The sequence below is a fragment of the Scyliorhinus canicula genome, chromosome 16 (assembly GCF_902713615.1).
Source record: "Scyliorhinus canicula chromosome 16, sScyCan1.1, whole genome shotgun sequence".
Classification (NCBI taxonomy): Eukaryota; Metazoa; Chordata; class Chondrichthyes; order Carcharhiniformes; family Scyliorhinidae; genus Scyliorhinus; species Scyliorhinus canicula.
Window position 1 is genome coordinate 23,903,283 of NC_052161.1, and position 25,855 is coordinate 23,929,137.

At 46.5% G+C, this 25,855-nt stretch overlaps 1 protein-coding gene across 1 annotated transcript in view; it reads right to left on the minus strand.

Annotated features, from left to right (window-relative positions):
- atrnl1b (attractin-like 1b) overlaps positions 1-25,855 on the minus strand; it is a 1,095,064-nt gene that overhangs the window by 442,771 nt on the left and 626,438 nt on the right. The window contains exon 25 of the mRNA XM_038774130.1: positions 9,169-9,230. Coding sequence (XP_038630058.1) covers positions 9,169-9,230 — 62 coding nt within the window. The remainder of the gene's footprint in view (positions 1-9,168; positions 9,231-25,855) is intronic.

The following is a 25,855-nucleotide window of genomic DNA, read 5'->3' on the forward strand; positions in this document are numbered from 1 at the left end:
CAAAAGAATAAATCCTGACGGCAGCAGAATATTATTCTTGTAATAACCTCTGAATACTTTTGATCATAGTCTAGTATTCAGGTGTTTACCTATTCAAATTTGCATCAGGTGTTTTAAATGACATTTCAGAAGTAAATTTTCCAAATATAATTTCTAATTTATTGAAATAACCTGCTTTCATCAGGCACAGACCCAACCCAGTTAGCTGGGTGATTAAAAAAAAACTGTTCATATTAACTGTGCAAAACACAACAAAGGACCCTTTTGAGCACAGACACAGTTCTCTGTCGTTTAAAAAGTATTGTAATTCAGAACAAGCAACTGCATTTTTTCTTTATAGTTGTAAAGAGGTTGTTCATTTCTTTGATGTCCCTCATTCACTGAGACCTCTGCTTCGCCCAGAGACTGCCACAACACTTTGAAAGTCGATTGTCGTTTTATATAACCAAGGATAGTATTATTGCCTGGTGTGAAGACTTATTATTTTTCCCCATTTTGGCAGGTCCGTCACAGCACCTCATGGATGCCAAAAATATTTGAATTCTGTGAACATTTTGTAACTCCGCATCCCAACTACCATTGATGAATTGTTCTCATCCACAATCCAAATTTGTTTAAATAGGTTTATTCTGCATCTCAATGTGAGTAATGCAATCATCTACTGCCAATCTACATATACCAGCATTGAAGAGAAGCGAACATCATGAAGAATTAGCTGGTATTTGCACTGCTCAGATTCCTTTAGTTTAAGCACGCCCAATCTTTTCGCATTCTGTGCACACAAACTGCAAAAATTTCAAAACGGCAAATTGCTTTTGTTGGATTCCGTGCACATGGGAGAACGACGTTCTTCCAACAATTTTCAGTTAGAACTCTTCAAGAACTTTCCCTTCCTCCAGAAAACTCCCTCCAACTTTGGGCAAATAAGCCCATATCATTCCACTGCACGTCCCTGTCTTTGTCAACTATTAGTGGCAGCAATTATTTCTCATCTTTACAACCGGCTTTTACATCGCTACTTCTCAGCAGGAGGACCACTGAGCTGGTAACAAACAGATTTGAAATAAACCATAAAAGGAAAGAAAATAAAATACTTTTTTAAATGTTGCAGCTAGCCATTTAGATTTTATTCCCCATTCAGATGATACCTTACCAGACGTTTTGTAACCATTGGACTGCTCAAAGAATAATAACTGCAATTGATAAGTGCAGTGCACTGAGTGGGAATTTGTCGCAAATTTTTGGACAGCTATTTTAAATGCATACATTTTACGCAGGCAGGATAGGTTCCCCCGAATTATGCTTGACACACAAATATAGTATCATGCTCACTTCCTCAAGCAGATTTATGTTTGCAATTTAAATTAGAAACCTGTGTAATTCAAGTAATCAGGGATATAAAAACAAAGGAAACAGGAATGATAAGTGAACAAAGAACAGTAATAACCAGAAACACTTCAAAATACTGTGTAAGTATCTTGAAAAGGAAAGAGAGACAGGATTAGATACAGAAATCTAAATGTTATGCAGCGAAATATTATTGTAACTCATTGTTTTATCTCCAACTAAAGTATTTTATTACAAACTTTTCGGACAGTCAAAGCACTTTACCGCCTTCAAACAGGAAACTGAATTTTAAAATCACAGAAACAAGAAAAGAAATAGAACAAGTCGAGGAAAGAGTAAACAACACCAGTCAATAAACAGATGAGTATGAATTTAATATGTATAACAGAGAAGTATATAGTTAATATCAAAGCACGGTCCTCCAAATGGGTGATGCAAGTCAAAAGGAAGAAAATAAAGAAGGGGCTGGATTTCTGTTTCAGTGGCCAGCACGGCTCAAACAGAGAATTTGCGGTGCCAAATCAGCTCTGAATTCTCACCGATTCCGGGACCGGTGAGGGGCTAGCAGCGGCGCCGGGTGAAACTCCCAGCTCCTGCAATGGTTGCGCCGTACAACATGGCACCAGACGTGCATGGATCCGGCCCGCCATCCACGTCCCCACAGGCCACCCCCTGGCCAACCCCTACTAGTCCCCCAGCCCTCGGGGAAGCTCTCACAATCCGCAGCTGCCATGCTGGGTTCCCGACTGCTCAGACCACACATCACCCGCGTGGTTGGGAACTCGCCCTAATGGGCATCAGGGAGGGCCTGCCAATGCCGTGCCAAAGCCATTGTATGCATATGGTCGGTGTTACTGTGCAGACCAGGGGCCAAGGTGGATGGTCAGTGGGGTGCAAAGCAAGATGGCTGCCTTGCAGGCTAAGGCAATGGCGATCCGTACCTGTACACTGCCCCTCTCCCGGGGGGTGGGGTCACCCCGCCTCCGGTCCTGATAATCCATCCCCCACATGCCAGCCAGTCTCCAGCCCGACAGCCTACGTACGTGCCTCTCCGTGTCCTACCTCTTCCCTCTCCCTCAGCTACGGCGCCTGTTTCTCGGGATTTTTAAACGCACAAGTGAACCTTGCCGTGGGGAATTCCCCTGCCCCAGTGGTGGCGGAGAATCGTGGAGGCCCCGTAGAATACCGGGTCAGGCCCTCTAATGACATGCCAATGGGGTTTACTGTATGTGCGGAGTGGAAAGCATTGACTCCGCTGTCGAAGCCCCGGAGAATTGTGATTTGGCATGAATCGGCGCCGCCACGATTTCGCCGTCAAAACCGATTCTCCGTCCAATTGCATTTCTCAATTCTGGCAACAGTCAAAGGAAAATCCCTGCCCTTATTCTTAAACTGTCTCCCCTCATTCTAGACTCCCCAACAAGTGAAAACATACACCTGGTGTCTATCCTGTCAATAAGATCACCCTATTGGGTAGATGTCAACACTATAGCTGCAAAGCCACTTGGCTCAGCCAGTACTGGAGTCTTCAGCACTGTGGCTGAGAGATTGCCAAGGGCACAGGCTTTACTGTATCCAGACAGCTCTTCCATTTCTTAACATTACATGGAATGAATCAAATTAGTCAAAAACTGGATTTTGCTTGGGGGGAGGGACCTATCATTTATTGTCATTACAAACGCAGCAGTTTCACTGATGCCCATTAGGAAGAAAATCTACTGTCCTTATCTGGTCCCGCTTACGTATTACTCCAGACACAGTAATGTGTTTGACTTTTAATTGCCCTCTGAAATGGCCCAGCAAAGCACTCAGTTCAAAGGCAATTGGGACTGGGCAACTGCTGCAGGCCTTGTCAATGATGCCCACGTCTCATGAAAATAATTAAAATAATTCTGATTCTTTTGTCGCTGTTTTCGGTAGAACATGGAGCCTGGGAGAAAACTAAAATAATTCAATTGATTGGCTGCAGAACACTGATCTCTCGTCACTGACTTGAACTCTCTTCCTCAAAAAACAGTGGAAGCAGAGTCTTTGCATATTCTTAATGTGGAGATGACGGTGTTGGACTGGGGTAGACTCAGTAAGAAGTCTTATAACACTAGGTTTGTTTTGAATCACTGGCTTTCAGAGCGCAGCTCCTTCATCAGGTGAATGAAGTGGTGGGTTCCACAAACACATATATGGACAAATTCAATGAAGCAAGATGGTACTTTGAATGCGAGTCTTTGCAGGTAATTAAGTCTTTACAGATCCAGATGGTGCAACGTCCGTCACCGGGGACTGCGCATGCCAGCTCACAAACCAGGGAGCTGACAATGATTCTGAAGGGTTTGCGGATCCACAAAGTGTTTCCAAATCCTCCCCATTCCAGCTGCCTGACGCTGACTCCGCTTCTCCGGGACAGGGAACCGTGTTTGTGCAACCCACCTCTTCATTCACCTGATGAAGGAGCTGCGCTCTGAAAGCTAGTGATTCAAAACAAACCTGTTGTTTAACCGGGTGTTGTAAGATTTCTTACTGTATCTTTAAGGGAGCTAGATAGATTATTCATTTACAAGCTGGTGAAAGGTTATTGGGGGCATGTGGAAATGTGGAGTTGAGGTTGCAATCAGATCAGCCATGATCAGCCATGATCCTATTGAATGGTGGAGCAGGCTCGAGGGGACGAGTGGCCTACTCCTGCTCCTAATTCGGATGTTTATTATTCTATTTGTTTTGTGGTGATTGTGAGGATCTCAAAAGAAAACTGAATTTGATCATCCACTCATTGTTTTTGGCTAAAGATGGTTATAAAAAAAGATAGTTATAAAATCTTTACCCGTTGCATACCCATGCTGGGCTCCATTGGCAATACGCAATACCATTGGCAATACGCAGGTCCATTCTTTGCCTGTTTGTTGTTTAATCCAACACCATTCACAAGTGGATGTGGCGGGACTACAGAGCTTAGATCTGATCCCCTGGTTGTGAGATTGTTTAGCTCTGTCTATAACATACCGTTTCGGTTGTTTAGCATGCATATAGTCCTGTGTCAATCCTATTGTATAATCTTACAATGGGCCGGGCAATGAGATTACAGATTTCAATGGAATACAATTCTGCTACTGTATCATTGATGTCTCGTTTTCAGCTGCTAGATATGTTTTGAATCTATCCCATTCAGCACGGTGGAAGTGCTACAACACACAATGGGAGGTTTCCTTAGTGTGAAGATGGGCCTTCAATTCCACAAGGATGGTGTGGTGGTTATTATTACCAATACTGTCATGAGCAGATGCATTTGCAACAGGTAGATTTGTGAGGTCAATTGATTTACGAAAATACTGAATTCACATTCTTTTTCTGCTGGAGTGGAATTTGAACATAAGTCTCTAGATTACTTGCTCAGACCTTGTTATAGAATCTTTACAGTGCAGAAGGATGCCATTCAGCCCATGAAATCTGCACTGACCCTCTTAAAGGGTACCCTACCTATGGGCAGACCCCCACCCTATCCCCTGACCTAGTAACCCCAGCTAACATAACTTCTAACTTTCTGATCATGGCCAATCCACATAACCTGCACATCTTTGGACTGTGGGAGGAAACCGGAGCACCCGGGAGGAAACCCACGCATACACAGGGAAAAAGTGCAAGCTCCACATAGACAGTCACCCAAGGCCAGAGTTGAAACCGGGTTCTTGGGGCTAAGAGGCAGCAGTGCTAACCACTGTGCCACCATGCCGCCTCTGTATTGTTAATGCAGGAACCTAACCACTGCACCAGTTTACCTCATATAGGCCCATTGTAAATGCAAATCGGGGCACCAGATGTCTGTTTCAAGCCATTTTGACAAGTTGATCTGCGAATAATCAACATGCACTTTGAATGTTGTGGCAAATTTCTTCAGCTGCTTAGCAGCAAACAGTGGTCCCCAAGGAGACCTCTGGAAGCTACCACTAAATAAGTTTCCAGTTTTCTTCAAACTTACCCGATTGCACGATCATGAGCACAAGGAGTGCTCATTCTGGCTCAATGTTAAAACTGTGAGCTAAAGCTTGCTGTCACCCCACCCTCCTCCAAATTGCTTCCAGGCCAATTCTGAGGCTGATCTTGATACCCTTCTTCAACCTTGACCACTGAGCTGCCTCTGAGGCTGCAATTCACCAATACTAACCTAATGAGGCAAGTGGACCATTATGTGATGATCCTGCATCCCCCTCTGTTAGACAAATGTTGCTTCATGTGCACAACCACATGGGATCGCAATCCAATTTCGAGGCCGATGGCTTAGTTAGTTATCTGATAAACCTCTTAAATCTTTGGTGCTTAAGTGCTTATGCAAGACAACAGAATCAGATGCAATGCTTCAAACGGTAATAAGATGAGTTGTAGCTGAAACTTTGCAAACAGCAACACATACATTGAAGAGATGAATTACAACTTATATTTTAAGTTTTGAAAGTGTTCCATCCAGAAGACAGGAAGGAAAATATATATCTACGTCAACTTGGCTATATAAAATTATTTTAAGACTGGACAAAGACTGTCTTTACCTTGACATGCCTGACTAACCGTGACTCATACCAGAGGAATTTCTAGCCTCCAGAAAATCAGGAGGGACCTTGTTATCCCCTGTGACTGCAGAAAATCAAATTCCATATTTCTAAGGCAGCCGCTCTGGCCAACGGAGAGAGTATGGGACCTAGAAAAATAGATCCTTCGTCCAAAACCCAGCTGAAGTGGGCGGTGTGACACATGGGGTGGGATTCTTCAACCCTCCGCCTGGCCTGGGGGCGAAGAATAGCCGTTCACGCCGGAAATCTGGTCGACAGCGTTCCGCGATTCTCCGTGGGCCTCCCAACCTCACGCGTGCGGTCAACGCGGCGCCGGTCGGGGGCCATTGGAACAGGACCCTGCAGCGATTCTCCGCGGTCGACCGGCCAAACTTCCGCCGGCTTGGTTTACATCTGATACCACCCGGTGGGAGCTGAGACATGCAGCCGCAGTGGCGGTCCTGGTGGGGAGGCAGGGGGAACCCGACTCCAGAGAGGGGGGGGGTTGCCTCAGTAGTGGCAAAGCCTGCGATCGGGGGCCACTGATTGGCGAGCCATCACGATCTGGGAGGGACCTACCTTCCTCCACGCAGGCCCGCTGTGTGGCTCCGCCACCCCGGCAGCGCCAAGGTGGGCTGCCGTGCACATGCGGGGACCCGCCTCCGGCCGCCATGCACAAGCGTGGACCCGCTTGCTGCCGCCATGCACATGCGCAGCCCGTGGTCTGTACAGCAGGGCCCTGCCGGCAGCCAGAACCGTGGGATGAACGCCAGGGCCCTGCTAGCCCCCTGGAGAACAGGGAATCACCCCGGACTTTCGAGGAAAAAGTCCAGAGTGATTACCACCCGTTTTCCAGCGGGCGTGGGGACTTAGTCCCCAAAAGGGAGAATCCCGCCCATAATCTCTTCAAAGCTGCTTGAACCTTTAATATTGCTGTGTGGAACTGAATCTAGACAGACTACCATTTTAACCACCCAACAGGTAGCAGCTGAAAGAGCTCTGTCCACGTAATTTGCCTCACCCTCATCGACACCATATTCTACTGGAACATTGCAAATCCAGTGTCTGTGCGTATAAGACACATCCATCTCTACGTGCCTTCTTGCATAAAATTCCAGAAAATAATCTACCACTTATAAAGGGGGAAATCCAAAATCAAGAAACATCTTTCTGATTATGGATGGGTAGTGAGATGGGAAATCTGGACTGTTTAAATTAATCCCCCCCCCCACCTGCACCCCCAGTCCGTAATAAAAGATAGCAACATGAATCTGATAACTTTAGCCCTGTTAACTTGTCATCTCCAATCAGGATAACAGATGGTTATTATAAAAGGAAAATAATTGTGATTATAGAAAATGGTGCTGAAGTAACAAGGTGACGGACCAATAATTAAATGCAGGAGTCCAGAGAAAAACACTGTGGTAATAGTTGGCTAAACATCCATAATATTAACAGAATTTGTAATAGTAATTACAAAACGTTGTAAATGTTGTCTCTGCTGCCATCTCGTATTACTAAACCATTTAGACTGGGAAGGTCTTGTACCGAATATTAACCTGTGCTGAGGTAGCTTACTTCTGTTGGTGAGGTAGTAACGGTTTGATTAATGCCCCAAGTGTCCTCATGGTGCAAAGGAGGAAACTCCTACCAAGGTCCCTGCATTTGATTATTCCTATTCTGGATACTGGAACAGGAAAGCATTGAGCTTGGTTATTATACTCTGTTTGAACTGCATACTGGCATTCATTATCTAGTCTATAATTACAAGTGAAAAAATGGAGAATAATTTCACTTCAAATCAGTGTCTTTCAAGAGAAGAATGGTCAAAGAGGATAAAATTGGAGGTGAAAAACAAACACTCCACTTGCCCCTTCATTTAAACAAAGTGTTTCAGTGCTAGATCCATAGAACATAAGGGCCGGGATTCTCCCCTACCTGGCGGGGCGGGGGGTCCCGGCGTGTCGGAGTGGCATGAACCACTCCGGCGTCGGGCGGCCCCAAAGGTGCTGAAGTCTCTGCACCTTTGGGGGCCAAGCCCTCACATTGAGGGGCTAGGCCCGTGCCGGAGTGGTTCCCACTCCGCTGGCTCGCGTGAACGGCCTTTGGCACCACGCCAGCTGGGGCCGAAAGGACTTCGCCAGCCGGCGTAAGTCCGCGCATGCGCCGGAGCGTCAGCGGCTGCTGACGTCATACCGGCACATGCGCAGGGGAGGGGGTCTCTTCCGCCTCCGCCTCCTGCCGGTCAGGTAGGTAGTTTAATCCACGCCGGCGGGAGAGGCCTGTCAGCGGCGGGACTTCGGCCCATCGCGGGCCGGTGAATCGCCGTGGGGGGCCTGCCGACCAGCGCGGCGCAATTCCCGCTCCCGCCGAATCTCGGGGGGCGGAGAATTCGGGACACGGCGGGGGCGGGATTGACGCCGGCCCCGGGCGATTCTCTGACTCGGCCGGGGGTCGGGGGGGGGGGGGGGTCGGAGAATCCCGCCCCTGGTCTATTCCCCAATGTACCATTCCCAGTAGAAGGCTCATTCTGGAAAGTTTCAGGCATCCTGTGGTATTCTTCATCACAAAACATTACAGAGAATCTGAGGCTGCTCAAAAGTAATTGCCCGAGATACCTTCCCTGGGAGAACCAGATTGTGGTATTAGATTGTGGAATCATCTCTATAAATTCAAGAAACTGTTACTAAGCATGAAACATTTGTGAAACCATCTGGGAGGGAAAATCAGGAGACCATTCCAAGACATAAATCATTAAGTTCTGAATAGAGACAGAGGAAATTAAGTTTACTCTCATTGAAGAAAAAAATAAAACGGCAAGTTGGATATGAGTAGTATTTCTTTTAAATAAAGAGAGGGATATTGAGAGTGGTTTTCTTTTAGGATAAAACCAAAGATGAATACAAACTGTAAAAGCAATGAATAGGTTTAGCGTGGGGTAGATCATGCTCAAGCTCACCAATTTATCAAAAAAAAACACAGTAGTGGTGCAGTCAATAAAAAAAGCTGAAGCACTCAAAAAAGAAGGAATAATTCTTTACTCAACAAAAATGGTAAAACCTGGGTTGGGCAGCAGAATTGTTTCAAAGTTTTATTGGAACCTTAAAAACTGACCTGTATCATCAGAATGGTTTCATATTTCTCGGCACTTATACTGTTGTTGACTTTTATTGCAAACTTTGCACTTGGTTTGGTTTTTTTGGAGGCAGTGATATGCCGCATAATGAATTATTATTTGACACCAAAAAATTAAAATAAACTCATACTTAAATGCAAATCACCTTACCTGAAAAATGTGACAAAGAATTGGACTAGATCCATAAAGCTACTGTGTTGTGAAAAGGAAATCTGTGGAAGAAACATCATAAATATTAAAATGATTACACCTGAAAGATAATGAATGAGGCAAAACTAAAATTTAATCAATTTGTAATAACATTTCCAGAATCATTTTGACCAGTTTCCTTTTTTAATCAGATCATGTGCTGGGCAATCAAATTGCATTCTGCATATATTAAATGTTAACTGAACTGCAGTTGGACATATCATTTTGATAAATACATTTCTTCAGGCCCAGAATTACAACCATTTAATTCACAGGGCGGGATTCTCCGTTGCCTGACGCCGAAATCAAGAACAGCGATCGGGTGGAGAATCGCTTCCGATGCCGAAATTTAACCCTAGGTCAAAGATGCTTCGCCTCCACGTGTCATCGTGACGTATGCCGTGTGCAGTGCAACCACGTTAGAATGTCATTAGCGGGACTCACGATGCTCTGCCTCCGATGGACCAAGTTCCCCACAACATGGGCCATGTGCGGTCTCAGCAGTCGTGAGCCTGGCGTGGCAGCTGTGGAGAGAGAGGGGGGCGTGTCCAGTGTTCAGCACCACCACACTTGGGCGAGATCTGCGCCGCTGGTCGGGGGCTTCTGCCAGGGCTGAGGGGAGTGGTGGGGGATGGCCAGAGGCAGGCTGTGGGGTGGGGGTGGGCAGGTACGCGATCCAGCATAGCTGGGGCCATCTTTTCCAGCTCGATCGGTGCGTGTGTGGGGGTGTATGCGTACGTGCGGCTGCAGCTTGTCAGCCCTGCGCATGTGCGGCACGGACCCGGCAATTCTCCAAACATTGTCCGTGCGTTGTGTGGGTAACGGTATCGGTACGGGTTTCGCGCCAATTCTGTCGTCGTGGAACACCACGGATCCTCCTTTGTCATCGACACTTAGTCTCAGGAACAGAGAATCCAGTCCACGATGTTTCACTGTTTTCAAAGGAACTTGCTGAAAAAAATGACTTGCCATAATTATCCAGTGGCTTAAGAGATGCGCTTACTATGGGCTGCGGTAATATCATAAATGCCACTTGAAATAAATGTATGTCACTGTCAATCTGAGAACCAGTGCCAAAGAATATTACATTTGTGAATTTTTGGACTTGCTTTTGCTCGCGTATAATAAAAATAAAAGTATTGGAATCCTGAATTTTAGGATTTCAACAGGATATGAATTACCCCAGCTGCGAAGCTATTCTGTAGAAGCCAGATACAGCTGCTGACAGCTTCCACCAAAACAAAAATGTAGTCACAGCCTTCACCGAAAGGCTGCAGCATAACCATAGTAAGTAGCTCTATTATTGCACACTGATTCTCTTGCAAAGTAATTTAGTTGCAATGTTTTGCACAGAAATGTTGAATATATTTGCCGTGACGTAATGCTACAATGACCATCTGGTAAATAAAATGACAACAACAGAACTCCACTGTTTGCAAACAGCAGGCCTTTCTCATTTCACCAACCAAAGGACAATTCTGCTGCTATGCTGCAAACTAGCCAATCTACACCAACTAATCATGCTCATATCAGAAAACAAAATCTATTAATACATCAGAAGTTTACATTCCAGTCAAAATTATTCAGAATGAGAAATGACCCAGTGGTTAAATGCATCACCTGTCATGCCATGCAGGCAGGTAAGATTCTAGGATCTAGAACAGCAACAGAAACAACAAAATTTGCTTCCGTGCCTTGAGTTAAGGGGTTAAAAATTCAACTCGAATTGATTGATTGATTGATTGACAGATTTATTGTCACACGTACCGAGGTACAGTGAAAAATATTTTTCTGCGGTCAAAGGAACGTACAGAGTAGACAAAAAAATGATCGACACAGTACATCGACAAATAGTCATTGGTTACAGTGCGGAACAAGTGCCAAACAAAGCAAATACATGATTTCAAATTGCTGTCCAGTGACCTTGGTATGCATGGACAGGTCTGAAACCCTACAAACACTATATTAACGCTTGTTCTTTCAGCTTACATATGAGTATTGACACTTAAGCATTGGAAAGTTTTCAGTTTCCATGGAACTGTACGCCAGCAACTTTACTGAAGGATGGGTTGGAGGAATCATAATGTTATATGATTTACTTAAATTATTAGATAATACCTTTATTGGGAGAAGGGGTAGAGTTAAGAACGGGCTGGTTTCCATTAATAAATACCCTGCTTGTATTTTGCACAAAGAATGAAAGAAGTAGTTTGCCTTGCTACAGCTGTCAGAGAGGCTGGCTGTGTTTAGTTGTCACTGTATTTAATGGTAGTGGTGGGGGTAGGTGGGACGGTGAGTGTACTTGTCCAAAGCCGACCTTGAAAAGTCGATCTGCTCACATTGCCAAAGGCACCAGCACAGATCCAATCTCCATACTCTCAAACCCTGAACATCCATCCAACATCCATTTACCTCTACTCAACTCCCTACCTATTTTTGTGCTGATGTTCCCTGCCTTAGTCTTCATTGCAAGCAATAAACACCTTCTGAAAATCGTCCATTTATGAAACAGATTTGTTTCATTGATATATTCCAATTTTCTCAAAAATGCATTCAATTAGTTGACTACAAATTGCCCTCTACAATTACCTTATATAGGATTCTGGATGTTTGTGAGCAACTGCGTTAAAATTAATGGTCAGTCTTGGGTATCACATTATGCTTAAAATCAACAATGATAAAATGGATTCCACAAGGGTTTAACAGTTATTCATTGCATTTATGACAGGTATAGGTTACAACAGAACTGCACATTTCAATTGAGCCAAATTACATCCAGGAACAATAAGATTTGGATGGATAATATAAGCACAGCAAAAAGCTAAAACTGTATGTAAATCTCTTATGCATTCAAAACATGTCTCAAAGCACTGAGAAATTAAACATTTTCCTCCATCAAAAGATATCGGGGGCAATTCAGCGACCACGTTGGTGAATGGCGCGCGATCCAGGTCTGAATTTCAAATAAGCCTCATGGCTCATTTAAATGTCCAGATGCCAGATTTTCCAGGCGCCCAGTACTCAATGGTCGCGCATGGGAGACCTGACCAGGGCGCCAATTAGTACTAGTCCACATTTATGTGAACCAGGTGTAGCAGCAACTCGGGGGAGGCTCCCAGGCCACTGGAATCCCCCCCCCCCCCCCCTCCCCCTCCCCCCTGCCTCGGGTGGTCAGGGACAGGGCAGGGGGCACCCTGGCTTTTATAAAGCCATGAAAGAGTCCACGCCAAGTAGTTAAAAGAAAATTAGTTTATTTGCTGTCACTATTATATACATCACAATGTAGAGCCCAACTGCCTAACCAATGCCTAATTGCCCGGCTTTTTATACCCTACAACTATACGTTGTTGATATGATTCCTGCCCCCTTAACGGGGAGAGGTCAGTCTTTAGCTGATTCAATTCATTTCAGATGATATCAAGCAACAGTTGAAGGCACTGGACACTGCAAAGGCTATGGACCCTGACAATAGTACTGAAGACTTCTGCTCCAGAACTTGCTGTGCTGTTCCAGTGTAGCTATAACACTGCTTTCTAACCTGCAATGTTGAACATTGCCCAGCTAAATCCTGTATACAAGTGGGCCAGTTTAGCTCAGTTGGCTGGGTAGCTGGTGCGTGATGCAGAGTGAGGGCAGCAGCGTGGGTTTAATTCCCGTACCGGCTAAGATTATTCATGAAGGCCGCCTTCTCAACCTTGCCCCTCACCTAAGGTGTGGTGCTCCTCAAGTTAAATCACCACCAGTCAGTAATCCCCCTCAAAGAGGAAGCTATGGTCACCTGGGCCTATGGCAACTTTACTTTTACCTGCACACAAAAAGCAGGACAAATTCAACCCGGTCAATTACTGTCACATCAGTCTACTCTCGATCATCAGTAAAGGGTGGAAGATGCAGCACGGTGGCTCAGTGGTTAGCATTTCTGCCTCATGGCGCCGAGGTCCCAGATTCGATCCTGGCTCTGGGTCACTGTCTGTGGAGCTTGCACATTCGCACATTCTCCCCGTGTTTGCGTGGGTTTCGCCCTCACAACCCAAAAGATGTGCAGGGTAGGTGGATTGGCCACGCTAAATTGCCCCTTAATTGAAAAAAATGAATTGGGTACTGTAAATTTATTTTAAAAAAGTAAAGTATGGAAGGAGTCATCAACAATGCTATGAAGTGGCACTTACTTAGAAATAATCTGCTCACTGGTGCTCAGTTTGAGTTCTGCCACAGCCACTCAGCTCCTGCCCACTCAGCTCCTGAAGGACAGGGTGAAATAGTTGAGACAAGAGGGAGGGGAGTTTAGACCCTGAGGATAGGGGAAGAGATTGTTTAGATCAGGCATTGTCAAAGGCGGGGGCGCAACCCGTGGGGGTGCACGGGCAGGTCGTGGAGCCGTCCGTCATGGTGCTCCCGATTGCTCAAATCCATGTGCAACAGTCGCAGCAGCCACTGTGAGCGGCCTTCAAAATGGCCACGAACATATAAATGCGGCCGCACTGCGCATGCGTGCCCATTCATCTGTGCGCAGCATGCTGGCCGACGTTCGCAACTCACCATTTTCTCTTACCTTGTTTTCAGCTGACAAAATGGAGGACTCACAATGCAACAACATTGTTACAATTTACAAAAGGGAAATAAAATTTGAATATAAAAGCCGGCTGCTGCGGCTGAAGACCGCGAATTTGCGCAATCGGAGACGCAGAAGATTTTTTTTAAAATTCTATGTAATCTTCCTGCCTGAGGGAGGCAGAGAGCAGGTCACGGGCCCCGAACGTTGCCACTACATGCTTTGGGCGCGATTGTGAGTCCTCCATTTTGTCAGCTGAAAACAAGGTAAGAGAAAATGGTGGGTTGCGAACGTCGGCCAGCATGCTGCGCACAGATGAATGGGCATGCATGCGCAGTGCGGCCGCATTTATATGTTCGTGGCCATTTTGAAGGCCGCTCGCAGCAACTGCTGCGGCTGTTATATGTGGATTTACGCGATTGGGAGCGCCACAACGGATGGCTCCGCGACCCTCCCGACACCCGTCCGTGGCCCTGACTTTGACAATGCCTAAACGTTATCATGGGCGGCACGGTAGCATAGTGGTTAGCACTGTTGCTTCACACGCCAGGCTCCCAGGTTCGATCCCCGGCTTGGGTCACTGTGCGGAGTCTGCACGTTCTGCCTCTGTCTGCGTTGGTTTCCTCCGGGTGCTCCACTAGTCCCGAAAGACGTGCTGTTAGCTAATTTCGACATTCTGAATTCTTCCTCTGTGTACCCGAACAGGCGCTGGAATGTGGCGACAGGGGGATTTTCACAGTAACTTCAATGCAGTATTAATGTAAACCTACTTGTGACAATAAAGATTATTATTATTATTCCTTCCCAATGTGTCCTGCAGCACAAAGAAAAATCAAATCCCCATAGCAGGAAGAAACCAGCATATAAACAAATTAGTTGACTATTGCTTAAAAGCTACCCTTTATTATTGATATGATTCTATTGCTGCTATCCTCACAGGCCAAATTGAGGAACGCACCACACATTGCTTGAGCCTTTGAACACCAGTTCTGATGCATGGATCAGTATTGACAATATACTCTTGAAAAGCAGCAACAAAGATGGTGCTTTCTTTTTCCGCAAAATTGGTCACCCTTACTAATCGCAGGTTGACATGATGTGGAGATGCCAGCATTGGACTGGGATGAGCACAGTAAGAAATCTTACAACACCAGGTTAAAGTCCAACATGTTTGTTTCAAACACTAGCTTTCGGAGCACTGCTCCTTCCTCAGGTGATTCACGTCCATGCAGGATGCTGGACGTCATAGAAGGAAGGAGAGACAACCTCTTCTCCAGGGTGGAACGGAGATAGCAGCCAGCAGTGATGACCAAAGCTTGGGCGGAGTAGGAAGATGCAATGAGTGCTGACAGCCTCCCAAAGAGGACCGGCATGCAGTGCCGCAAGAAGATGAATGACCTTCTTTGAGCAGCTCAGGTGAGTAACCACCTGTGTGCCCCTGGCATCACTTCCATCCTTGACTCCTCACATCTGCCCCCAATCTCTCAGATGTCAGTAACACCCCACCTGTCAGCATGTTCCTCAGAACCTACCCCCAGTAACCACCAACATGTTCTGCCTTATTTTGCCAGGTGCCTTGCCCAAACGTGCCAACAGTTAGAAACCTCCCCTCAAAATGGCGTGCCAGCATCTCCCAAGATCTGAACCCATGTCTTTTGTCTTCCAAGATCCCATTAGATAAGGCCGGTGTCGCAGTTTCCCGTCAAGATACTCAGAACACCCCCGAGCACAACTCCGGGGAAGACACCAACATCTCAGCACTGCTTTCACCAGCACCATCGCAGAGACTATCACCTCACCTCGGTGGGAACAAATAGTGATCAGGCTCCTGGGTGGGCCATGAGCCTCAGCACCACACACATACTACAGCACACCAGGTGTAGGCAGAGACTCCCTCGGGAGCAGCTGGTGGGTGGCCAGCCCGATCCCAGGTACCAAGACAGATGTTGCGCTTCTGGAAAAGATGATCCCATCACTGATTCAGATGCAGATAGAGCCAGAATCTACAGGACGGGGTGTAAATAACATTCCAACGCCTGAAAGTACAGCTGGAGGAGACCACTCACTTTCAGGTGCAGGAGATGGTGCCGACAATGCGTGGCACCCAGGCCAACATGGAAAGGATGGTGTCTGCAATGAAAGTCCTGGAGGAAAATGTCAGAGCCATACGTCAGGGCATTCCAAGGCTTGGGGTCACTGTGCAGTCCACAGCTGAGGCACAGGACAGGAGGGCCCAGCCACAGGTGGATATGCCCCAGGCACAGATGAGCATTGCCGCGGTATTCCAGAGCTTGGCCCACTCACAAAGGCTCTTGGCTTAGGGCATCAAGAGCATTGGCCAGGCGCTGACTGACATGTTATAGAGACAGACGGACATGAACGAGGCAATGAAGGACATGGCTTACTCGCTGAGGGAAATGTCCCAGTCGCAGAACTGCATGGCTAAGGGAATCAACACCATGGGCGGCATTCCCCCCTACCCGGCGGGGCGGGGGGTTCTGGCGTAGGGGCGTGGCGCCAACCACTCCGGCGTCGGGCCTCCCCAAAGGTGCGGAATTCTCCACACCTTTGGGGGCCAAGACCTCACATTGAGGGGCTAGGCCCGCGCCGGAGCAGTTGGCACCATGCCGACTGGCGCGAAAACCGGCACCAGCGGCCTTTCAGGCCCGCCACCCGGCGCCGGGGCTGGCCGAAAGGCCTTCCCCGGTTCGCGCATGCGCCGGTGGTGACGTCAGCAGCAGCTACCGCTGACGTCACCACTGGCGCATGCGCGCTGGGGGATTCTCTTCTGCCTCCGCCATGGCGGAGGCCGTGGCGGAAGAGAAAGAGTGCCCCGACGGCACTGGTCCGCCAGCCGATCGGTGGGCCCCGATCGCGGGCCTGGCCACCGTGGGGGCACCCCCCGGGGTCTGGTCGCCCTGCGCCCCCCCCAGGACCCCGGGGGCCCGCTCGCGCCGCCGATCCCGCCACCACATCGTGGGCCGGAGAATCGCCCCAGGGGGCTCGCCGCTCGACGTGGCGCGATTCCCGCCCCCGCTAATTCCCGGGTGGCGGAGAATTTCTACCACGGCGGAGGCGGGATTTTCGGCGGCTCTGGGCGATTCTCCGACCCTGCGGGGGGTTGAAGAATTTCGCCCCATGTTTCAGATGAGGGGTGGGGGTCCTCGTGGACTGACAGGGTCAGGTGAGCGTGAGGACTTGAGTTCACCCCGGCTTCCCCTCCGGAAGGAAGGCCATGGGAGCCGTTGTGTGAAACTGCCTAGTCTGACAGCAGCCCCAGCGAATGGGCCCAATCCATTCACCATCTCCCCAGTACACCGCCCCCCACCCCCCCCACCTCCAACATCTTGGGGCTGCTGAAAAGGAGTCCCCATCACACAAGCAAGGATCACCCAGTCGGATAGTGGATGATCTCTAACAGACATTGTCAGAAAACGAGGAGCACCAGAGCACATCTCACAGCAAGTCATCATTATCCTCCATCCCGCAGACTAGACCCACTGACATTGTCAACCTAGGCTAAACACCCTTTTGTGATGCTGAGATGACCCTTGGAGGGGGAAGGCTGCAGTTGTGGGATGGAGCGAAAGCCAAAGGAGAGGGAAGATGGGGGAAGGAGAGGGTGTGGAGAATATGGGCTGAGGAGCTGCCAGTGTTTTTGGCCTGATCAGTAAATTGAGAGGTGATGAGGTCCCTTGTGCGACAGCCCTGAATCACACATTCAGCGGCCCGCCAAGCTAGCTTCAGGTCCTCCTGGACACCATCATTGTCCCCCTCGTCCAACGAGGCCTGCTTTTCTTCCCCCCCTCCTCCAGCATGTTGCTCCACTGCTGTGAGATGTTGTGCAGAATGCAGCAGCCCATCATGATGTGTGAAACCCTCTTTGGGCCATATTGGAGAGCCCCACCAGAGCGGTCTTGGCAGTGGAAGTGCATCTTGAGGCCTCCGGTGCACCTCTCCATGACGCTCATGGTTGCTGAATGAGCATTTGGGGCCTCTGCACAGTCTTCATCAGCCATGACCTCAGCGGGTAGATCTTGTCGCCCACTAGCCAAGCCCTTACCTGAGAAAGTGCCACAAAGGTGCCGGGAACATCCAAGTGCACCAGGAAGTAGGCATCGTGCACACTGCCTGGGTATCGTGCGCAGACATGCATGATGTGCAGCTCGTGGTGAAACACCCGGGTTGGATGGGTTAAAACTGCTTGGTAACAATACGTCACGCCAGACTGGCAGAGCCTGGTGACATTGAGTGACCCTTAGGAGTGAGACTGAGTGTGTCAATGTGCCAGGCACAGTTCCAGAGGTACTGGTACATGGGTCCTTGGTTTGGGGTCAGTACTATTAATCCCTTGCTTCCTCTGTTGTGGAGCTGTGCCTTTAGGGATTGCAATGAGTAGTGCCAACACATCGTGGTCCGTCGATTGAGCATGGTCACACCCAGCCCCTTGATTATACTGTTGAAACATGAGGGTTTCTAGATGGGTGGGCAGGAGGGGTCTCCACTTGACCAAGAGACCCAAGCTGCAGAATTCCCCATTGGCGGGATCCTCTGCTTCGACGGCAGCACACCCACGCCTGCGGGTTTCCTGACAGCGTGAGGTGGCCACAATGGGAAAATCTATTTCCCGGCTGAGGGAACAGAGAATCCTGCTGCGGAATTGGGGGGGGGGGGGGGGGGGGGGGGTGGGAACCCGGCCAAAAGCTTTACCAGTACAGTGTCAGCATGTGAGTCATACCCATAGTGTGGGTTGAAATGCTGTTTGAGCAGCAATGGGAGGTTCAGCCAAGGAACCCCAAATCCAGGAGGGAGGGGGAACCCAGCACCACACTCTTGACACGAAGTTGCTCCCTGCTATTTGTCAAGCTGCAGACATACATCTCCCAGCAAGCCAGGAAAAAGAGAAAAGTTTTCCTATCTCCTTGCTCCCCCTTAAAGGTCATTGCGCCTGCACCTGTCTGTAAAGATCCGCACCAAATCACACCCGCGTTTCTCTCAGCTGTCGGGTGTAGCCATCTGGGATGGCCACGCCCCGATTACAAAATGGACATTTTGCAAAGAATGCAGGGAAAATGGACAATGCTGAGAAAGCAAGCAGGTGCAAGGTTTGTCTGTTGATTGGAGCCGTAGCTCCCAGACAAGACCGATACTGCAAAGCCATTACCATACTAATGAGCCATCTCCGGGGACAAAAGAGTAACATTTAGGTAAACGATACTAAGGCAGACACCCCGGTGCCAGAGGAGACGAGAACAAAGCAAGGCCAATGGTCACCTGGGACACGCCCAGCAATCAGGGCACCCACACCTTTATTGGTCGAGATCGATACCGATGATCAAGATGCGGTCCAATTAATTGGGGCCAAGTTCAAGGCCCGCCCAAAAGCGCGCAAAGCCCCCTTCAGGTATAAGAAGAAGCCCCCGAGAGAGAATTGCTCTCTTGGCCTTGGCTCTCAGCGAGGAGAGACCTGCCTAGCAGCTGCACCAGAACAAGTAAGTCCAAAGTCAATGCACGCTATGAGACAGACGCTCCTAGCTATTATTCCGTACCAGCTCGGCCCCAGCAGGCTCAGAACCGGACAACGGCCATTGTTCCTCTGACTGAGTGGGCGCCCGAAGCTAAGTATAGGCTTTAGTAGTGGTGATAGTTTAGTTGGTAGAATTTTGTGCATGAGTATATTTGACTGTGTGTATAAATAAATGAGCATTGATTTTGAATTTACTAATTGGTGTATCGAGTCTTTGATCAATATTCGGGTTTGAACCTTGTGGCGGTATCGAAAGATACCTGGCGACTCTTGAGCAAACATAATTAGAATTAAGGAAGGCGGCCATATTAACCGCCATAAACAGAGCCAATTAAAGAGAGAACCTAACGAGCAACAGGGGGGTGGAGTATACAGGGTGAGTGGAGAATTGAACTTCCAACCCATTAATCACATTCTAACCTATTTAAATCGACGTTTTACATGATCCTGCCGGCGTCGGGTGGGTAGCACGCTGTGTCCGGTGGTGTGGCAGCAGAGAATGGCAACGGATCGGGTGCCTTGTGCCGAGCCCGGTTTAAATGGAACGCTCCATTCTCCTGCTGATTAGGATTCCCGCTTGAACTGGTGGGGGAGAATCCCAGCCCTTTTGAAAGTATGAGCGGTCAATCATTGGAAAACAAAGGTACACCCTTACAGAGAAAGGCATAAGCGTTCTGGTAATTTTTCTGGAAACAAAAACACTTGGCAAAGAATTACCCTGCCACTTTAAAAGATTTTCTGCTGAAGTAACACATAAAGCACTTTTGTGCAGGTTACAATACTGTGATTGTTCAAGGGTGCTGGAATGTCAGCAATTGTTGAAAATTCTTTCACTCAAAGGAAATCATTGTCAAGTAAACCATCCTAATCCATAACTCTGACCTTTCTTATCATATATAACGGCAATGTCAGAATTTTCACAAGAAAGGATAGTGAGTAAATACACAAACCCCCAAAACAAATATTTTTAAATGAAGGTCAGCAGCAAGTTCTGCTTTCAATAAAATTAATTGAATTAAATAAAGCAGTCAAACATATTTCTGCAGAGTTCTAAGTTATTGATTATATTTCTCACCTGCTTTTGGATTGCTAAAAGATGATGAAAACTTTGCCCGTTGTACAAATCAGATGGTCGATATGCAACAATCACATCCAGTGTGTATTCATACACATTCCTCCAAAGAGGAACAAGATAGTTACATTATTGTTGTCCAAATCATGAAACTGAATTTGCACCATATCAGCTAAGAAACTGAGAGGGATAGGTTCTGGCCAGGATTAGCAAGCCTGGGATCAAATCTAGTTTAAAACAAAGAGGCTGAAAGTCTCGAGTATAAATGGTCATTCTAGGTTTGTTCTGCGTGTTCTGATGCACCTGCCAAAAAAATGAGTTCAATGTTCCATCGCTGAGTTGCCTATTAAGCACACCTTTTGAAATAATTCTGAGATGCAAAATATCCAACAAAAAGCTTGTTCCAGTCGTGCAATATAAATATATTCAACCGTTCATAACAGGTAATATTCAGGAATTACACAAAGGAAACAATTGTTGTGAGCAGATGTTGACTGTTTCCTTTGCGATGTCATAGTGTAGCATGCACAATACAGCACAGACAAACATTAAATTATTGTCTATGGCTATAAATTCCTATTTTATTTTAAGTTCTACCTTTCGACAAATTATTTGTTGAAAACATCTTTTCCAATGTCGTAGTTTAATGTCAATCAATTAAAATTACACAAGTGTTGTTACGAGCTCAATACCAGCATAACAAACTCATGTTTGAAATTCAGAGCAGAAACCAGTGTGAATTGCAATAATGATGAGCAACAACATCATGCTCCATGTGGCAACAATATAATCTTATATCATTATAATCCAGCGTAAAGTTAGCATAGTATTATCGCAATATCCTGTACTAGTCAATCTCCTGTGACATTTCTAATGGAGTAATCCAAAGCCGGGCCGTGCTGCTCAGTTACAGATATGGGGCCTGCGCTTAAAAGTTACTTTCTTCTCTTTCTTCTTAAAGCCACTGCTCAAGTTTTCATGTGGTTTAAATTGGCAAATCCAGGGATGTGTTGGTGCTCGCCAGTTCCTGAGGTCAAAGGGAGAACAACCGTAGTTGTTTATTGTTATAACCTGCCCGAATCCTCTTGGCTGGGGACAATTGGGGAGTATGAGCACTGACGGGGCAATCACTAGTAGTTGCAGCTGTATAAATAGAGCTGGCCAGTGTGGTACCGGCTAGAGAGGAAGCAGTAGTGAACGACTGCTGTGTACATACTGTTGTAAATAAAGTTACTTTCTGTTTGACTCCACAAACTCGTGCTGGGTTCTTTGAGGCCCTCACAAATTTATGCGTTCCTGGATCGAGCAAGCAATGGATTTCTTACATTCATTTTTTTTCAAAACAAAGACTGTTTTGCACATGTGAATGTCTGACAGATGCATGCTGGGTTCATTTACTTACATGAACTCCATCTTGTATGATTCCGCATGAGTCACGAATATGCGGTTTGATTACACCAAGGGGTCTATATTATTAACACACAATATATTATAAGGGCCACTGATTTATGATGGCTGAATCGGAATGTAGGGGTAAGCTATTCAGCCCCTCAAGCCTGCACCGCCATTCAACTAGATCATGGCTGATCTTCTACCTCAATGACATCTTTGCGCACTAGAAATGACATCCCTTGATGTCATTGGTATCAAGAAATCTATCGACCTCTACTGTGAACATACTCAATGACTGAGCCTCCATAATCTTCAGGGATAGAGAATTCCAAAGATTCACCCCCTCTGACAGAAGATATTTCTACTCATTTCGATCCTATATTCTGAGACTGTATCCTCTGGTTATGGACACCATCCCCAACACCACCAAACCAGGGGAAAGTATAAATAAGTATAATTATATTTTTATAAAGAGTACTGTTGGATTTTTTCTGGTGCTTTGGAGATCAAAGTCTTCAATTCTCTCATGTTTTCTACAAGAAGAAAAATGAAATTTAGTTTCTTTACCCAAGTTCCAATTATAGCCCAATGTTTTTAAAGCTCAGGATATATAGCGAAAGAGTATGCAATATATACATGGTTTGAGATTGGTAAACTGTTCCAGGAAGGGCATTGATTCATCGCATTCACTATTCAGCAGCAAGGTGCGGTGAGAAAAACCTGCACTTTGGGAGTATTCGGAGGAAAGTGTCTCAAGTACTTTGGTGTTGGCCCTGAGTTTTGCTTTGCAGAGCAAGGTGTGGGAGTTTCACGCTGAAGGAATGCTCCTGAAGATTGGCAGCACTGGGAAAAGTGAGCTACTATGTTTTCATCACCCTGTAGTCCCATCCCTAACCCAACTCCTATGAGTTTGACATCCAGACCCAGCACACTTCTAAGGTCAGGGCATTTGCCAGCCTGAAGCAGTTTCTTAGCATTAAACTACAACAAGGGAATGTATATAGTGATTGTAACGTAGAGAAGTTCCCCAAGTTGCTTGTCACACAATCACACAAAAACTGACACTAAGCCAAAGGAGAAGAGTGAAGGCAGTAACCACCACCTAGAAGAATGGGTCAGAAGTAGACTTTCAGTTCCTTGCGTGCAAGGTTGAGCTTGATACTGTTTAAGTGGTACATAGGCCGCACTTAAGCAGTGCAGGCATGAATGAGTTCTTTCCGGGTGTTGAGGATAGATGTAAGTGTTGTTCGAGGGAGCTGGCGAACCTTTCACATATGTTTTGGTCTTGCCCTAAGCTGGTTTAATTCTGGGTTTCCTCCTTCGCAACAATATCAGAGATTTTGGGAGTTGGTGTGGAGCCGTGTCCAATGGCGGTGATCATTGGAGTGTCGGACTTGCCGGGGCTGTAGGAAGGGAAGACAGCTGATGTCTTGGCCTTTGCCTCTCTAATAGCCTGGAGGCTAGCTTTGCTCAGGTGGAGGTGGTCAGCGCTGCCTGAGGATTCGGCATGATTGGGGGATTTGTTGGAATTCCTGCATTTGGAAACGATCAAATATGCCATAAGGGGATCGGAGGAGGGGTTTTACTCTATGTGGCTGACACTCATTGTCTTCTTTAAAGAGCTGGTTGTCTTCAGCAATGGGGCGGCCAGTGGTTAGGAGGGTGAGGTTGGGGTGGAGCGAGGGTTCTGGATAAATCCAGGTTAGGTGGGACTGGGTTGTGGAAATATCTTCATAAAAATTGTATAAATTTGTTTTGACTGTATGTTGTAATTTAAAAAAAGAAAGTGGTGGAAGGGTGGATCAATGAATATTTTTAAGGCAGAGGTAGATAGATTCTTGTTGGGCAAGGCGATCAAGAGTAATTGGGAGTAGATGGGGAATGTGGAACTCAACACAAACAGATCAGCCATGATCTTATTAAATAGTTGTGGAAGCTCAAGGGGCCAAATGGTCTGCTTCTGCTCCTATTTCTCATGTTCTTGTGCATTCTTTTGTGTGCTGTTTACAAAGCTACGAGTCTGAGCACAAATGTTGGTTTAGGGAAATTTATTTTCCGCAGAATCTCGGATGTTTATAATGAACTGGCATGCAAGGAGTTAGGAGTGAATACAAAACAGCACAAACTGTTATGGGTCCAGACCAGAACGCCAATTTCGGTTAAGATCCCGGATTAGAACCAGACTTCTTGCAGTTGGTAAAATTTTGAGGCAAAGTTACTGCATCATAGGAATGATGACACTGACCAGTAGACAGCTTTTACATTAAAAAAATTTAAAATTTGAACACAGACTTAAGAACATTTGGAACAAAGAAATAGCTTTACAGTTAACATGTACAACATTGTAACCTTCTTCCTGAAACCCTCCTCTATCTTTCAATTAAGAAATCCATATATTTAAAATACCACTTACGTGTAAAGGTGATAAGGTTTTACTTGCTTATAATGGTACAGAGTCCTTGGAGAGAGAAACCATTTTTTAGGACCAAGCTGAAATCCTTCTTTTCAGCTCAGAGCACTGGAAGCAACTCCTTTGTCCAGACAGAACGGGCCTCTCCAATTAGCTACACTAGCTGCACTCAAAGCACACAGCATTCTTTAGTATTTTGTTACAAGATGTACTTTGATTTGTTTATCCAGACTCAAACTGTTATATCGTTACATTGGTTCTCTATCTGCAAACAGGCTTTTAATATCCATCAGCAAAACACAGTGAAAGTGAAGGAACAGCAGTATATTTCCAAGTCAGGATGGTGAGTGACTTGGAGGGAAACTTCCAAGTGGTGGTGTTCCCATGTATCTGTTGCCCTTGACCTTTTCTATGGTAGTGATTGTGGGTTGGAAGGTGCTGCTTAAGGAGCCTTGATGAGTTCCTGAAGTGCATCTTGTAGATGGTACACAGGGCTGCTACTGTGTGTCAGTGGCGGCGGAGTGAATGTTTGTGAAGGGGTGCCACTCAAGTGAGCTACTTTATCTTGGATGGTGTTGAGCTTATTGAGTGTTGTTGGAGCTGCACTCATCCAGGCAAGTGGGGTGCACACCCCTGAACTGTGCCTTGTAGGGTCTGGACAGGCTTTGGGAGTCAGGAGGTAAGTTACTTGTCACAGGATTTCTCGCTTCTGACCTGCTCTTGTAGCCACAGTATTTATATGGCTAGTCCAGTTCAGTTTCTGATTATTGATAACCCCCATGATGTTGATAGTAGGGAATTCAATGATAGGAATGCCATTGGGTGTCAAGGGGCGATGGCATTTGTCTGGCACTTGTGTGGCGCGAATGTTACTTATTGCTTGTCAGCCCAAGCCTGGATATTGTCCCGGTCTTGCTGCATTTGCACATGGACTGCTTCAGTGTCTGGTCGCGAATGGGGCCCAACATTGTGCAATTGCCAGCGAACATCCCCACATCTGACCTTCTGTTGGAAACAAGATCATTGATTAAGCAGATTAAGATGGTTGGGCCTAGGACACTATCCTGAGGATATTCTGCATCCTGTGAATGCGCAGCTGGATCTGGCCTCACATGCAGAGTTCAGTTATTTTTACATTCTTCGGGACAGGTGACAGTCCTGTGCACCTGTGCAGAAGGAAAAAGAAAGAACCGCGCGTAGAGGCAGTCAGATAACCTGATACTTATCGCCATTATTTTGTCAGTGTCCCAAAGAGCAGAGGGGAACAGTGAGAGCTCCCAAAAGGAAGTCACAGGTAAAGGACAAAGCCAGAAAACAGAAAGAGATCCTTTAAGAGAAGTTAAAAGAAAGGAACAGAGCAATAATCTCCAAATTCAAGAAAAAGATCTTCAAATATGGAAATTGGAAACTCTCATGAGAAAGAAGAGGTTTCAGTGAGATTGGTGGTTTACCATTTGGCAAATGTCTGAGTGGATTGCTGAGAAATCCACGGAATCTGTTGTGGTCACATCTGTCATCTACTACGCAATGTGTGTGTCTGGTAACATTGTGTCTGTTAAATCACATGTACCTCATACTTACCCTAAATGTTTGAATGTCAGATAGATATTGTAAATTGTTTCATCTTTCTGAACTTGTATGGTGAAGTTAATGTTTGATCTAAACCTGTAGAATCTTGTGGTTTTATTCACTTAG